Genomic DNA, 13,585 nt, shown 5'->3' with positions numbered 1-13,585 from the left:
CCTATAGGCTTCAAGTCTTTATGATAATATAACACCTTATGCTGACATGGAAACCGAGCCAGTGAATGCACAAAAATCAAATCAAATATCTTGTGTAAGTCTGGTTAAGTCTGAAAAAAGGTATATTTCCCAAAATGTTCGCGTATTCCTTTAAGCCTTTTTGGCTAAAGAGTCCACACACTTCATTCTCAAGGCCTGAATTGGCCACTGATTGAAAGGAAAGCACAAAAACCTGCAGACACTGTGGTCTTCCAGAAATGGGGTTTGATCCTTAGGTTTATGCTTCCCTAGTCTGGGCCTGGAGGACTGCAGGTTGTGCTAGTTTTAGCTGTTACTGAGCTATTGATCAATTAAAGCAGTTGCATAATTAACTGACCTCTCTAGTTTTCTTGGGTCTTAACTGATAGGTGATTATAGGGTGGAAATAAATATATTAACACCAGTCTTTGTGGTCCTCCAGCCAGGACCAGGGTTGGTACATCTTGATAGTCTTGAGTCTAGGCTGACTACCCTAGTTGGTTGCCTGGTTCATGGGTATGCTACCAGTGTCTAAGGATAACATAAGGTCAAACTTGCTGTTTCAACCATGGTTTCAACGACATGATATCGTAGGCAAATTAATTTCGTGATTTGTGTATGTGTCTGTCACTTTAAGATGAAAACCAGGCTCAACGACCAGATGACGCTCGTCGGTGTCATCAACAGAACCGCCGGCAGCCGGAACTAAAATAGGCCCAACGTACTAAGCAAGCTACAAAATCACCAATTGAATCGTGAACCTAAATTTCACAACCTAGCTTTAATGACAAAATGATACTCACAGTGAAACCACTTCAAGGGAAGGAATGCACTCTACAGGTACGTTGTTCTGCATAAGAGCGTCTCCTAAATGCTTCAATAAATGTAAAGCCGGCTAACGAGGCCTGTCTGTGGCCACGCGAGTGAATGTACGTTGAGGAATATAGGCTCAGGAAAGACCGGGGATAAAGAGGCCTTGTGATCAGCATCAAGGCTGGCTAACGTTAATTGTCGACCAAGATGCTTGAGAAAATACCAGACATTCGGGATAAAGCTAGCCGAATCGTGCGTTTTTGCCTAACCAGAGCTTTTCTAGTGCAAGTGTGAAATAAGTGCTCAGATAGTGTTGGAAAGCTAGCTACCGTTAGCTAGTTAACGTTAACGATCATGTACTAGCATTAACGTTAGCTACGTTGTCGAATTAAAGGCATTCAACGGCCCAGGATTTAATTTTATATATTGAAAAATGTACTATATTTTAAAAAATAAACACTGTACTTTAATATGGTTTTGTATCAAGGTGTTGCGACTCGCAATACTTCGACAATTGAGAAATAAGATTAAATTGTAACTAACGTTGACATCTGGAAACGGTACCCTGGGTCTTTTACTTTTCATCGGCCTGGCCAATTGGGGAGACAAACAACTCTAGGGCCTGTAGTAAATCTGAAGCAATTTAGTTTTATTTTTCCTTCGTATAAGAATGTCACGTAGCTTTGTTACGGTTGTCTGCATTCTGTCATGCGAGAAATCCTGCAGCAAATTGTATTGTGTGTCCAGATCAAGGTATGCCTCATACCCCCATTGTAGGATGTAGGTGGCTAGTAATTTAAAGGCAGTTGAATTAGAATGACCTGCTATTAGGGAAGCGGAGGAAATCTTTGGGGTATTGTCTGTGAAATTGTATTTACAGCATCTAAAAATCAAGTAAAACGAAACTTGATTATTATACTGCAATAAGAGTACATTTTTCGATGGCTAAGACCTGTTGACCTATGACTGAATTTAATTTGACGTTTTTGAGCTCCCGAAGCAAGCTTCTTCACTTTCAAAGTCACGGTCTGCGCACTACATAAGTGGATAAGAATAACTTTGATTTGGCAGGTCTTTGCAAAGCCTCAGGAACTGTCATGCAGAGCTGCTCAATGTACAATAAACGCAATTCTCACATTTATCAAGATTGCTGTGTAGTTGATATTAAATAGTGTTTTTGGTGTTTTGCTTTGAATTGCAGGTCACAGAGGATGAAAAAGTGTCCAGAGTGAAGGAGTTGGTCTCGGATCGTTTGAATATACCACCCAATCAACAGCGGCTGCTTTATAAGGGGAAGGCGCTGGCAGGTGTGGTTGATGAAATGTATTTTCTTGTATGAAATGTGTGTCTGAATACACCTTCATCTGCATTTATTATCAATGTTTCAAACTGAGCTTAATCAAGACTTGTCTTTATGTGTATGCAGATGTAAGGTTCCTATTTTAAATGTTTTACTTTCAGCACCAACAACATTTCTGAAGTGTATGTTGATTTACTCTTGAATGCAGTTCAGATGTAGAATCTGAGATTCAGACACCCAAATTAACCATAGCACTGCATGGCTAATGCGCATACTGAAGATCAGTGCCTTGTCAATGCTAATATGTGTTACTGTTATATGGAGGTTAGTCTCACGTCAGTTTGTGCCCCCTCTAAGATGAACACAGGTTGAGCGATTACTCCATTGGACCCGATGCAAAGCTAAACTTGGTGGTGCGGCCAGCAGGGGAACGGGGAGGAGCAGCCGGGGGGGTCAGCACAGCGACCAACGGGGTGTGGCAGTCCCTCTCTGCTGTCCTAGCCAAACATTTCAGCCCCACAGATGCAGCCAAAGTGCAGGAACAGCTCATCAAGGTACTGACCCTGTCAAGAGCATTTCAGTGTACACCTGACCAATCATACCGTTTTAAACGGACAGAATTCACACCATGTAATCTTGTTTTACACCGAGTTAACTCGCTGTGCTTTTCCCCTATTCTAGGATTATGAACGGTCCCTTAGGCAGTTGAGTCTGGATGACATCGAGCGTCTTGCCAGCCGACTCCTGCACCCTAACATAGAGGGCATGGACACCTCTTATATGGACTGAGATTGTGTCGATGTGCCACACATTTGAGAATCCCAAAGACCGAGCGGTCCCGTGAGAGAGCGTGGCAGAGGGGGGTTGACGTAAGAATGGACCTTTTAAATATATATCCCCCTCTGCCATTGCGTTACTCAACTTGTACGGTGGAAAAATGAGCTGTTATCGCATTCGTTCCCGATGCAGTGAAAAGTGCGTTACTGCAGCTGAGCAATCCCGGATATGGGGTGTGAATGAGCTCTATTGCAGGTCTCTGGATAGGAAATGTCTTGAGAAATGAGTATTAACTCCCAAGCCAAAAAAAGGCTTGGCGGTTTCAATTGTCTTGCACTGACTGATCACATAAAGAAAATGTCTGTCAGTACTGATTGTTGGAACAGTCACTGTATCTTTTGTAAATATTGTTTATATAGCTGAGCAGTAAAGTGGGGAGGAAAACAAATGTGACTTGGTCATTATTACCAGTGTGCTGGTGCTGCTGGTTCACAAACTGGACTATGCAACCATCTTAATTGCATGAAGAGAAAGATTAAACTATTGAGACGATTATCTGAGATAAGGGAAAGCAGTAACTGTACAAACAGATCCAAAAACACACCACTACAGTGTCATAAATGCACCTTTTATTCAACTTGCTTTGACAAAAATTATATTAAGATGATAACATTGCAGTTCAGCCCGATAGATAAGGTCTCTAACTACTGCATACAATGTGGTTAAAGTTTTTTGTTCATTGTTTGATGTAGACTTATAAAATTCATCATGATTTTGATTCTTTTTTTTACAATAACTAATATAGTGTAAATGTACAAATGGAAAATAAAGAGGAGGAGGAGGACTGGCTGTGTGTGTTCATGTCTACAGGGCACAGTCAGTCTTCCACTCTAGTGTGGCATTTCCAAAAGCAGCGGGCACTTCAGTTTCTCTCGTTCTGTCCTAAGCTCTGGTCAAATCAATGGCATCTTACAGTAATACCTTATCTTCTTGGTGCCCAATCAAAGCATGGAATATTGGACAAACCAACACACTTGCATCTGACCAAATGTCCAACCTTGAACAATCCTGAAAAAATGCCATTTCTTTTATGTATCCTGACTGAGGTAAAGCACATAGATGTGACTTGGCTGTAAAGATAAGGAGGTGGTGTGTAAAAAGAGGCTGCTTAGGCTAGCCAATTGGAAGTGCCAGGAACACTTTGGCCTTTATTGGAACAGGTCTGCCTACGGGGCAACTTTCTAAGTACGTCATCCAAGTGTTATCTGAGTGAGTTAAGTTGCACTAACTGGACACCCTTCTTTGACCCCCCCTTTCACTTTCGATTTCTATTGAAGTTGTCACACTGCCAGCACTCTGCTTTAACAGTGTACATACACGTCTTCATGGTCCCCTTCACTAAACTTCTGACAATAGCTCAAATGTCTTATAGGACCATCAGTGCTGTCCAAATATTTTTCCCCACAGATTACATTTTTTACAGTATGTGATAGTCCTACAGAAGTTTGATCAGATTAATCAAAAGGAACTGAACTACTGTAGTGTATACACCTGGGAACCTATTGGTGACAAAGCGCTTTTAAAGAGAATCCTAGTCCTACCAGCCAAGACAACAATATGACTCTGAAACAGAAAAACTTGGAATGATGAAAGGCACACTGACGAGTGAGAGAGACACTCCATAATTTGTATGGCCATCTCAACAACAATGGTACAGTACAAAATGAGTTGATAAAAAAGCAATTGACAATAGTACAGACAAAGAAATACCAACTGTAACTGATAAAACAAATGTGGCTGGAATTGTATCAACAAAGTAGTAATCTCAAAAGTCTGATACTCTGCAGGTGAATGCTGTACAAGTGAGTTTCTCGGTTTTTGCCTCCTTTCAATTCTTGGCCAAACATTTAAGTTCAAAATAGATTGCATCCTGTGTTTTTTTCACCTGGAAATCTCACACATGGCAAAAAGGGGAAAATGTCAGGGATGTCCACCTGTAACCTGCCCCTCCCCTTACAACATCTCTCCCTCTCTCATTCTTCATCCTCCTCTACTCCTCACTCGCTCAGCAGCTGCAGCCACCACCGGGGGAAGCCGGTTTGTCGTCCCTTAGTTTGATCTGATCTGGGAAATCGTACGTCTCTACCTCCGACTCCTGGAAATGAGAAAAGGAAGAACCAAATGGGTTTTAGAGAATGTTGTAGCCATCTTAGGGTGTGTGTCTCCACAGGTCACAAGTAGAAAGTCAGTACTAAAACGGTACTCTTTACAAGCTTGTTCAAGTGGTTGCACCAACTTGTGAAATGCATGTTTGGAATTCCCAAGTCAGGCTTAAAATGTAATGCGTACCTGTTTGAGGGCATTACGGGCGATTGTCTGGAAGGCTTGGTCCACATTAATGGCCTCCTTGGCACTTGTCTCAAAGTACGGGATGCTGCTCTTGCTTTGACACCATGCTTGGGCTCGCTTTGTCGTCACCTGAGCCGCAAACATACCATGACAACAGCCATCCAGTATCCACCACTACCCCTATCGATTTTCCAGTTTGTTATAAAACTAGTCTTGAATATTGCAGCACAATATACAGAATCTATGGTGATAACCATCAAAGTAACTTCCTTTTTATTTTTTGCTTTAATTTTATGTTTAATTAGTTTATAGTTTTGAGTTAACAATGGTAATTCTAACACCAATTTAAGAAATGTAATGACCTTAAAGCACCTTATAGCAACTACCTAAAAAGGAAACTATCATCCAAATTAAGAGTGAGACACATATGTATGTATATATACACACACATATACACATATACACACACACACACACATACCTGTCGGTTTTCTAAGTCAATCTTGTTGCCAAGTACCACAAAGGGAAAATTCTCTGGATCACGAGGACTTGCTTGGATTAGAAACTCATCTCTCCAGCTGTCCAGGGTCTTAAAGGTGTTGGGAGCGGTCACGTCGTACACCAGCACACAGCAGTCTGCCCCACGGTAGAAAGCCACACCCAGGGACTGGAACCGTTCTTGCCCAGCCGTGTCCCAGATCTGGCATGACAGGGTTTTGAGTCACTTCAGAGAGGCATGACATGTCAAAACACCACATCACCAGTCAGCACGTTCAGTGAAAAACATGCATGGCATTTCAGGTTGTTATTGAAAATGTCTTCATTCAGGGGACAGCAAGGACACATGAAACATGGTAGATGACAAACGTAGCTGGACCTGAATCCAACTGGTTTTATCTGATGATTGTGAATGAACATACAGACCTGCATGGTGACCATCCTGTCATCCACCATCACCTCTTTGGTCAGGAAGTCAGCGCCAATTGTGGCCTTATACTGGTTGCTGAACTTTTTATTGACATACTGGTTCATAAGCGAGGTCTTCCCTACCCTAGAAATGCAGAGGTAAAAACTAGTATTCATATTCAATTATTGGTGAATCAGTCAAATCAGTGAACACCAGTGCTGTTCAAAAGAAAGGTTGCCGGAGGTGCAACTCACCCAGAATCTCCCAGGATTATCACCTTAAGAAGCACCTTTTTCCGAGAGGCCATACTGGTCTTGCGGGAGCTGAAGACAAGTTAATTCACGTTGAGATCAAGCTGCATATTCAACTGACTTTAACACAACACATTGCATTGCATTGCAAGATAACCATGTCCTCTACCAAAAACATTTAACATAAGAGTAAACTTCAAGGAAACACTTTCTTTGTAAAACTGGCGAAAAACGAAAGCATTTGGTAACTTGGTTATTAAGTTAGCAGAGGTGGAAATCCAGGGGCTAAAAGTAAAAGTAAAAGGCAGCTGAATTCACAAATTAGTTCCACCCCGCCAGGCTGAATAATGGTGCCAATTATTAAATCCAGGCGAAACGTAAGTGGAAGACAATCAAATTACTTTGTGAACCTGGATTTTCAGTTGCTAGGTAATAGTAGCCCATTACGGGTGAGAATATATCTGGCTAGCTAGGTAACGTAGCAAGTTAGTTAACTTTGACACGCAACTTAGCTTACATTCAGCAAATTCCTCAAAACAGAAAGGTGATATATCGGCAGCTAACGTTACTAGCGTTAGCTAACTATAATTAAGCAAAAAGATAGCCAGGAGGACTGTATTCATCCTGCAAACGCTTAATACATAACGATAAGTTAAATGACAAGCAGGGAAAGCTGGCTAGCTGATGCTAGCTAGCTAGCTAGCTAACACCTCAGCTCTAGTTTGTGACCTATTATAGAAGGAAAAAATAGACATTTGAATCAGGTAAACAATAATTGATATGAGGGGACACTTTAATCAAATACATTTATCGATAAGGATTTTGTTAGTGTAAAACTGGAATAAAAATGTAGTTTGTTAGATGGCTAGCTATGTGTGTTGAGCGCAAACTTACCTCCACACAACCGAATCGTCCGCCTCTTTACTTCCGTGTAACAGCCCGCCAGGGACGCTGCGTAAATCTGACAGGGAGAGATGGTGAGGGAGCTAGCTAGTTTCTCTCAGAAACCGGGGAACAGATATGAACTATATCGGTTTAAATATTATAAACAAATGCCTGCTTAAAACGGGCGATAGCAGCATCCGCTCCTGTTTTGACTGTGATTGTGCCCCAATATGGCTGCTGAGAGTCACGAGGGTTTGACGTTGTCGAGCGAAAACCCTCCAATTGCCACGGAAAGTCCCCGCAGTCCGAAAGGTTTACAAGGAAAATAACGCCATTTGAGCCAATGTGTCGATTAGAGCTTTATTACTCTAATTAATTCGAGGCTCTTTGGTGATAGTGGTCAAATATGAGGAACCTTTCCTTATGCTGGCGGCACATTAGTCAATCTTTATTTCAAAATGGTATAAAAAGGTATAAGCTCATACCGTGATATTCAGCTATATACACAACATATTTGGAAGCAATATAATGCAGAAAACTTGTCTTATATAATATAATGCAGAGAAATGTGTTCTTTAAAGATACGTGTAGAACATTGTGCTTCCCCAGCATAGTAGCATAACATTATAACATTACTGTAATATTGTTGAAACACATTCACGACCAATTAACAATGAGATGATTACTCACGTATTTACGTGTTTGCTAGCTGCTAACGTTCAATCGTCCCTCCTCTCTCCTCCCTATCTCACTGCGTACCTCAGTGTAATCATATGCACAATCACAAACATGTAGACGTTAGTTGCAATTCCTCTTAGGAATGAATAATGTGTTGTATCATGTCATGTCAACACAAAGGCCAAAAGCTAAGGGAGGAGTCAAAACCATTTTGAAGGCACGTCAGTGCTCAATTTGTTTCCCTTCTCTGTAGCTGAAATAACAACTCAAGTTACAACACACCAACAAGTCACATATATGGCCCTGAAAGGACATAATAAAAAAAGCTATATCTTATACACTTCCCCCAAAAAAATTTCCTAACTTATTTGTTTAACTGGTTTGTACCCAGCACAGTGAATTTTGAATTAGGATATGACACCCAGATTAAAGTGCAGACTGCTTTCATTTGAGGGTGTTTACATCCATATAAAGTGACCCATGTAGGAATTACAACGCTTTTATACACAGAGCCCCATTTTAAGGGAGCAAAGCAAAATATAATGAACATAATATTAAATAAGGTAATCAGGCTATTTGGTTTCAAATCCTTGCATTCAATTGTTTTAATTCTGGGATCCATTTTCATCACCAGATGCTGGGTATCATCCCTGCTGATGCTCTGCAAAGCTCTGCATATTCCTATTTGTTTTGAGGGATTTTTGCCTTCAGTCTTGGCTTCAGCAAATTAAACACACGTTCAACTGCATTCAGGGCAGGTTATTGAACATTCAGCTTTTTGGCCCTGAAAAACTTGGTTGCTTTTGGAGTGTGTTTAGAGTCATTGTACTGCTGTAAGGTAAAGCAGTGTCAAATGAGTTATGAGGCATTTGGTTGGATCTGAGCAGATGCAATGTCTCTATACACTTCAAAATTCATCCTGTGGCTGTCAGCAGTCAAATCATCAATAAAGACAAGTGAGCCAGTTCCAGTGGCAGCTGTACATGCCCAAGCCATACCACTACCATCACCATGTTTCACAGATGAGGTAGTATGCTTTCCATTCACCATGACTTTGGTACATGTTAGTGTTGTAAAACATGGGAGGCAAATCAACTACAGCCAACCCCCCGAAGCATCTCACTTTATTTGGTCAATCTACAACCCTATCTAGCCCCCAATCCTGTGAAACTTACCTATTTGATCAGTACCTCTCTGTTATATCCTCTACCCCCTCTCTCAGCCCCTTTCCCCACACATTGTTTTACCCCTCACCAGATCTAATCATTTTACCCTCCACCAGATCTAATCTAATCACCCCACTCCTGTGATGTGTTTTAATTTTTTTAAAGATTTGGATAAAATGTTTACACAATTCATTTGGCAAGGTAAAAAAGTGAATGAAAAAGAATGAAAATAGGTAAACTACAAAGAAACAAAGAACAAGGTGGACTGGGGGTCCCAAATATTCGGTTATATTACTGGGCAGCATAACTTCGGTACATGTACAAATGGGTGAATCCAGACGTTACAAATACATGGATTGATATAGAGGCTAGGAACTGTGGCCTACTGGCACTAAAGGACTGTCCTTTTGTGAATCACAAAAAGGTAAAATTGGAGGTACAAAATGACTTTATTGTCTTGAATACATTGAATACATGGAACAAGATTAAGGTTTGCTTCAAACTTAAAAAACATTTTTCACTGGCTCCCATATGAAGGAATCCAGATTTCCCTCCCTCATGTCAGGATCCAGTGTTTAAACTCTGGCAGGAGAATGGCCTAGACCGGCTTGCTAAACTTTATGAAGGAGGAACAATGGAGTCTTTTGAGGGCTTAAAAAGTAAATATTCTCTACAGCAGTCTCATTTCTATCGCTACCTGCAAATAAGACATTATATTCCAAAAAGCATACATGCCCCAAATGAGTCTTTCTTGGAAAATATTCTTAAACAGTCCATTCCACAAAGATTTATCTCTCATGTTTATGAAATCTTTGGCCTAAATTCTAATTACTCTACTGACCATATCCGTAAGCAATGGCAGAGTGATATGAACTGTCAGATAGATGAGGATGACTGGACAGCAGTTATAGGAAATACACTCACTATTCTGAACTGTAATGCTGATAGAGAGAGACAATTTAAAATATTACATAGACTCCATTTTACTCCACTACTGAGGAGCAGGTTTGGTCTGGGCTCTCTTAATTGCCTTAAATGTGATACTGAAGTAGGTACAAAAGTTCTGGGGAGAAGTGAAGGACGAAGTAGTGGCTTTGGTTGGATACGATTTAGAACTGTCACCTCTGCAGTATATTTTAGCAGCTAAAGCAGACAGCGCAAGAAATGCCCACAATGCTAAATTGATTGGAATACTCTTATACATAGCAAGGAAGACTATTCTCACTTTCTGGATTTCCAAGGATACTCCTACACTGGACGATTGGTATGAGGAAGTACTGAGAGTACTCCCTCTGGAAAAAACTGACTTATACCCTCCATGACAATTTCAAGGGATTTATCAAGACATGGCAGCCCGTTCTGGACAAAGTAGATCCCCTTGGAGTGAACTTTGGTCTACCTAGCTAACAGGTGAAGCAATGTGAAATAACTACAGCATGCCCTAACAATTTGGACGTCATTATACTGGTCTGGTGGTGTGTGTTTTGTTTTGTCTAGTTTTTATTATTTTCCATCTTTGTTTTACTCTGCCCCACTACTACTTTGTCTTTTCCTTTTTCTTTACTGGGGTATTATGTCTGATTAGTGTGTCCTGCTGTGTTTTGTACTTTTGTTAATATGCTTTGAAACTTTGAACTTTGAAAAAAAATGGGTTCTATGAAAGTGCTGAATAGAAATATATGTACTTGCTGTCAGAACCTCAATAAAGAGAAGTAAAAAAAAAAAGAAAAAAAAAGATGCACCCTTAAGCATTAGTCCATTTATCTCCTATAAATATTATATTATACTATAAATAGCATATTAACTACCTATCAAAATCTTCAACTTCTTCTTATACAAATAACATGTTGATACATAACCAGTACTTTTTGTATTTGTATTTTATTTATGTACTGCATTAGCATCTCATACACCCCTGCAGGTTAGAAGGAAGGGACACCACAAACCTAACTTTTATTTGGAATGTTTTGTGTCTCAGAAAGCCGTTTCTATTGCTGGCAGACATTGAGCTTTTAACAGAACTTACAATCTAGACTAATGAACAACTTAGCCCAATCGTTTAGATAGATTTGCTTTATCTACGCAGACAGAAGCTATCGTATTTTGGACTTACTATTGTATATATGTGAAACAAAGATGTCTTAGAGAGGTCTGAATTTAAGACAAAAGTCTTCCAGTTTTGAATGATCATAACTCAAAAGTTTACAGGTAATTGTCTTATACATAAAATTGTATTACAGCCCGGTGGTGCAAGAGCAGATAGGAAATTGTTTAAATATTTTGAATGCAAAATACAGTAAGAATGATATGTTCTCTGGACATATTTTGATAGTGATTGAATTAGAAGTGCATATTTTTGACAGATCATAACTCAGCATTTTCTAATAATAATATCTTCTATTTGGTCTGGAAAGAAAATCAATTTAGCTTTACTTTAAAAATGGTACAGGGATGAAGATATTTATGAAGACTTTCTGCTGCAATGAATTCCAATCATTTGCTGCAGTGAAGTGTAAAGCAGAACCACCAGAACTGAAATAAGCTTTAAGGCCATGTAGTCTGAGTGTGTGGTGAGCCTGAGATTGTACAGGGAGTGGGAAAGCTGAAGTAGATTGGACAGTAAAGAGGGATTTTGCCTCAAAGCCTTTTATAATTGAATGTATACAAGTGTTCGCGCATTGGTTATGAAGGGTAGACCAGCCTGTACTGGCCACAGCTGTTGCTAGGGGGTAGGTTGCTAGGCATATATTGCCTTTTTCAAAGTTAGGAATGATGATGCTCTGAATAAAATCAAATTCTTAGGAATGATTAAAACATGAATTATCATGGAAACAACCTAGTTTGGATTGTCCTTTGGATTGCACCCTATTAGGCCCCAACGTCCACTTTAGGCCAGACACAGAATAACAAGAATCACGTCACCCTCAACCCCCACATACTTACTAGAATGTCAAATGTACTCCCAAAGATACATTTTAAGCATATGAGATAACAGATCAGGAAACCTAACACTTTATTTCACATGGTTTTTGTACATACATTTTAACATATTAGGCAGATATGCAATGACAATATATGCAAATATTTGGCAAATATAAGGCAGCCCAACACCTATTTCTTCACAGGATTCATGTACACCTACTTCTTCATGCAATTATCTAATTAGCCAATCATGTAGCAGTGCAATGCATAAAATCATGCAGATACGGATCAGGAGCTTCAGCTAATGCTCACATTAACCATCAGAATGGAGAAAAAAGTGTGATCTCAGTGATTTTGATTGTGGCATGATTGTTTGTGCCAGATGGGCTGGTTTGAGGATTTCTGTAACTGATATTCTCCTGGGATTTTCACGCAGTCTCTAGAGTTTACTCAGAATTCTGTGAAAAACATCCAGAGAGCAGCAGTTCTGAGGGCAGAAATGTGTTGTTAATGAGAGAAATCAGAGGAGAAGGGCCATTTAAAAGAATCAGAAAATAATTTGAATAAGTGAAATAATCCGGTTTTCCTAAAGGTGGTTTTATTTATGAGGTGCATAATGAACAAAAGCTGATTTCCTCAATTACTATATGTATTCATAGACATGTCTGAAGTAAATGTGTGTTGTGATTGAACATCAAGTTTGCCAACAACTGCAAACTGCTACTATGTGTATGCAAAATTGGCAAAGGTTTTCTCCAAGGCCAAGGCACCAGTCAGTTATTTACCATCAATTATTTGAATATGAAAAGCTTTGCCTTCTTGCAAAGGTGAGTTCCAGCTTAACAGGACAATGTTTCATATTATTCAAAGTTCACAATAAGGATATGGCCTGACCTTTCCCAGAGGACATGTATGAAGCAGAACAGAGACTTCAGTCAACAGAGCAAGTCAACACACACAACACTGTATTTCCTGGATTCTGGGATGCTAGATCATCTGATCAATATGTGATGACTGGCTGATGATGAACAGGAAATTCACCCCCAGCAAAGTAGTTTGCATACTTTTGACAAGAGTTCTTCAGAGAATGTGTAAAGGATTAAACTTCAGAAAAGAAGTGCTCTTGAATGGAGGAAGTTCATCCTATTCACACACTGTCTGAGCTTGGTCAAGTAAAAGGAAAAGGATTACCCTATATACTCACACTGGAGATTCAACCCCTCACTTAATTATCATGTATTGCATGCACACCTATTTTGACTACAGCTGCAACAATGAGATGTCACTAAAAATGCTCCAGGAAGCCTTTATCCCCCTCCAGCTTTGCCTAGAGGGATTGCGTTTCCACAGCCATTACTGGAACTGTTGGAAGAAACACAGCCACCCCATGCAGGGAGCTCTCTCAGGTTAACGTCAATACTCAGGCCATCTATCAGGACCTAGTTGATCTGGTTCTGTGTAGAATTGTGCACAGGCCATCCTGAGACCTCAAAACACTGGCAACACTGTCCTCAAGGAC

At 40.0% G+C, this 13,585-nt stretch overlaps 2 protein-coding genes across 3 annotated transcripts; one reads left to right on the top strand and one right to left on the bottom strand.

Moving 5' to 3' along the window:
• Positions 1–546: 546 nt before the first annotated feature.
• ubl4a (ubiquitin like 4A) lies at positions 547–3,356 on the top strand. The gene is made up of 4 exons (XM_061260306.1): positions 547–858; positions 2,033–2,138; positions 2,489–2,685; positions 2,813–3,356. The coding sequence occupies exons 1-4, from the start codon at positions 811–813 to the stop codon at positions 2,918–2,920; spliced, it is 459 nt and encodes a 152-aa protein (XP_061116290.1). The 5' UTR covers positions 547–810; the 3' UTR covers positions 2,921–3,356.
• Positions 3,357–3,522: 166 nt separating this feature from the next.
• rab7b (RAB7b, member RAS oncogene family) lies at positions 3,523–8,143 on the bottom strand. 2 transcript variants are annotated; one of them, XM_061260305.1, is made up of 7 exons: positions 7,991–8,143; positions 7,310–7,376; positions 6,419–6,487; positions 6,182–6,308; positions 5,739–5,957; positions 5,258–5,386; positions 3,523–5,063 (listed from the first exon to the last, which is right to left on the bottom strand). In XM_061260305.1, the coding sequence occupies exons 3-7, from the start codon at positions 6,469–6,471 to the stop codon at positions 4,974–4,976; spliced, it is 618 nt and encodes a 205-aa protein (XP_061116289.1). In that variant the 5' UTR covers positions 6,472–6,487; positions 7,310–7,376; positions 7,991–8,143; the 3' UTR covers positions 3,523–4,973. The 2 variants fall into 2 exon arrangements, with proteins under 2 accessions (XP_061116289.1, XP_061116287.1); XM_061260303.1 differs by lacking the exon at positions 7,991–8,143 and having other exon boundaries at positions 7,310–7,830.
• Between the last annotated feature and the right edge of the window lie 5,442 nt (positions 8,144–13,585).

The sequence above is a fragment of the Conger conger genome, chromosome 11 (genome assembly GCF_963514075.1).
Source record: "Conger conger chromosome 11, fConCon1.1, whole genome shotgun sequence".
In the NCBI taxonomy this organism is placed as follows: Eukaryota; Metazoa; Chordata; class Actinopteri; order Anguilliformes; family Congridae; genus Conger; species Conger conger.
This window is presented reverse-complemented; position numbering and strand designations above follow the sequence as displayed.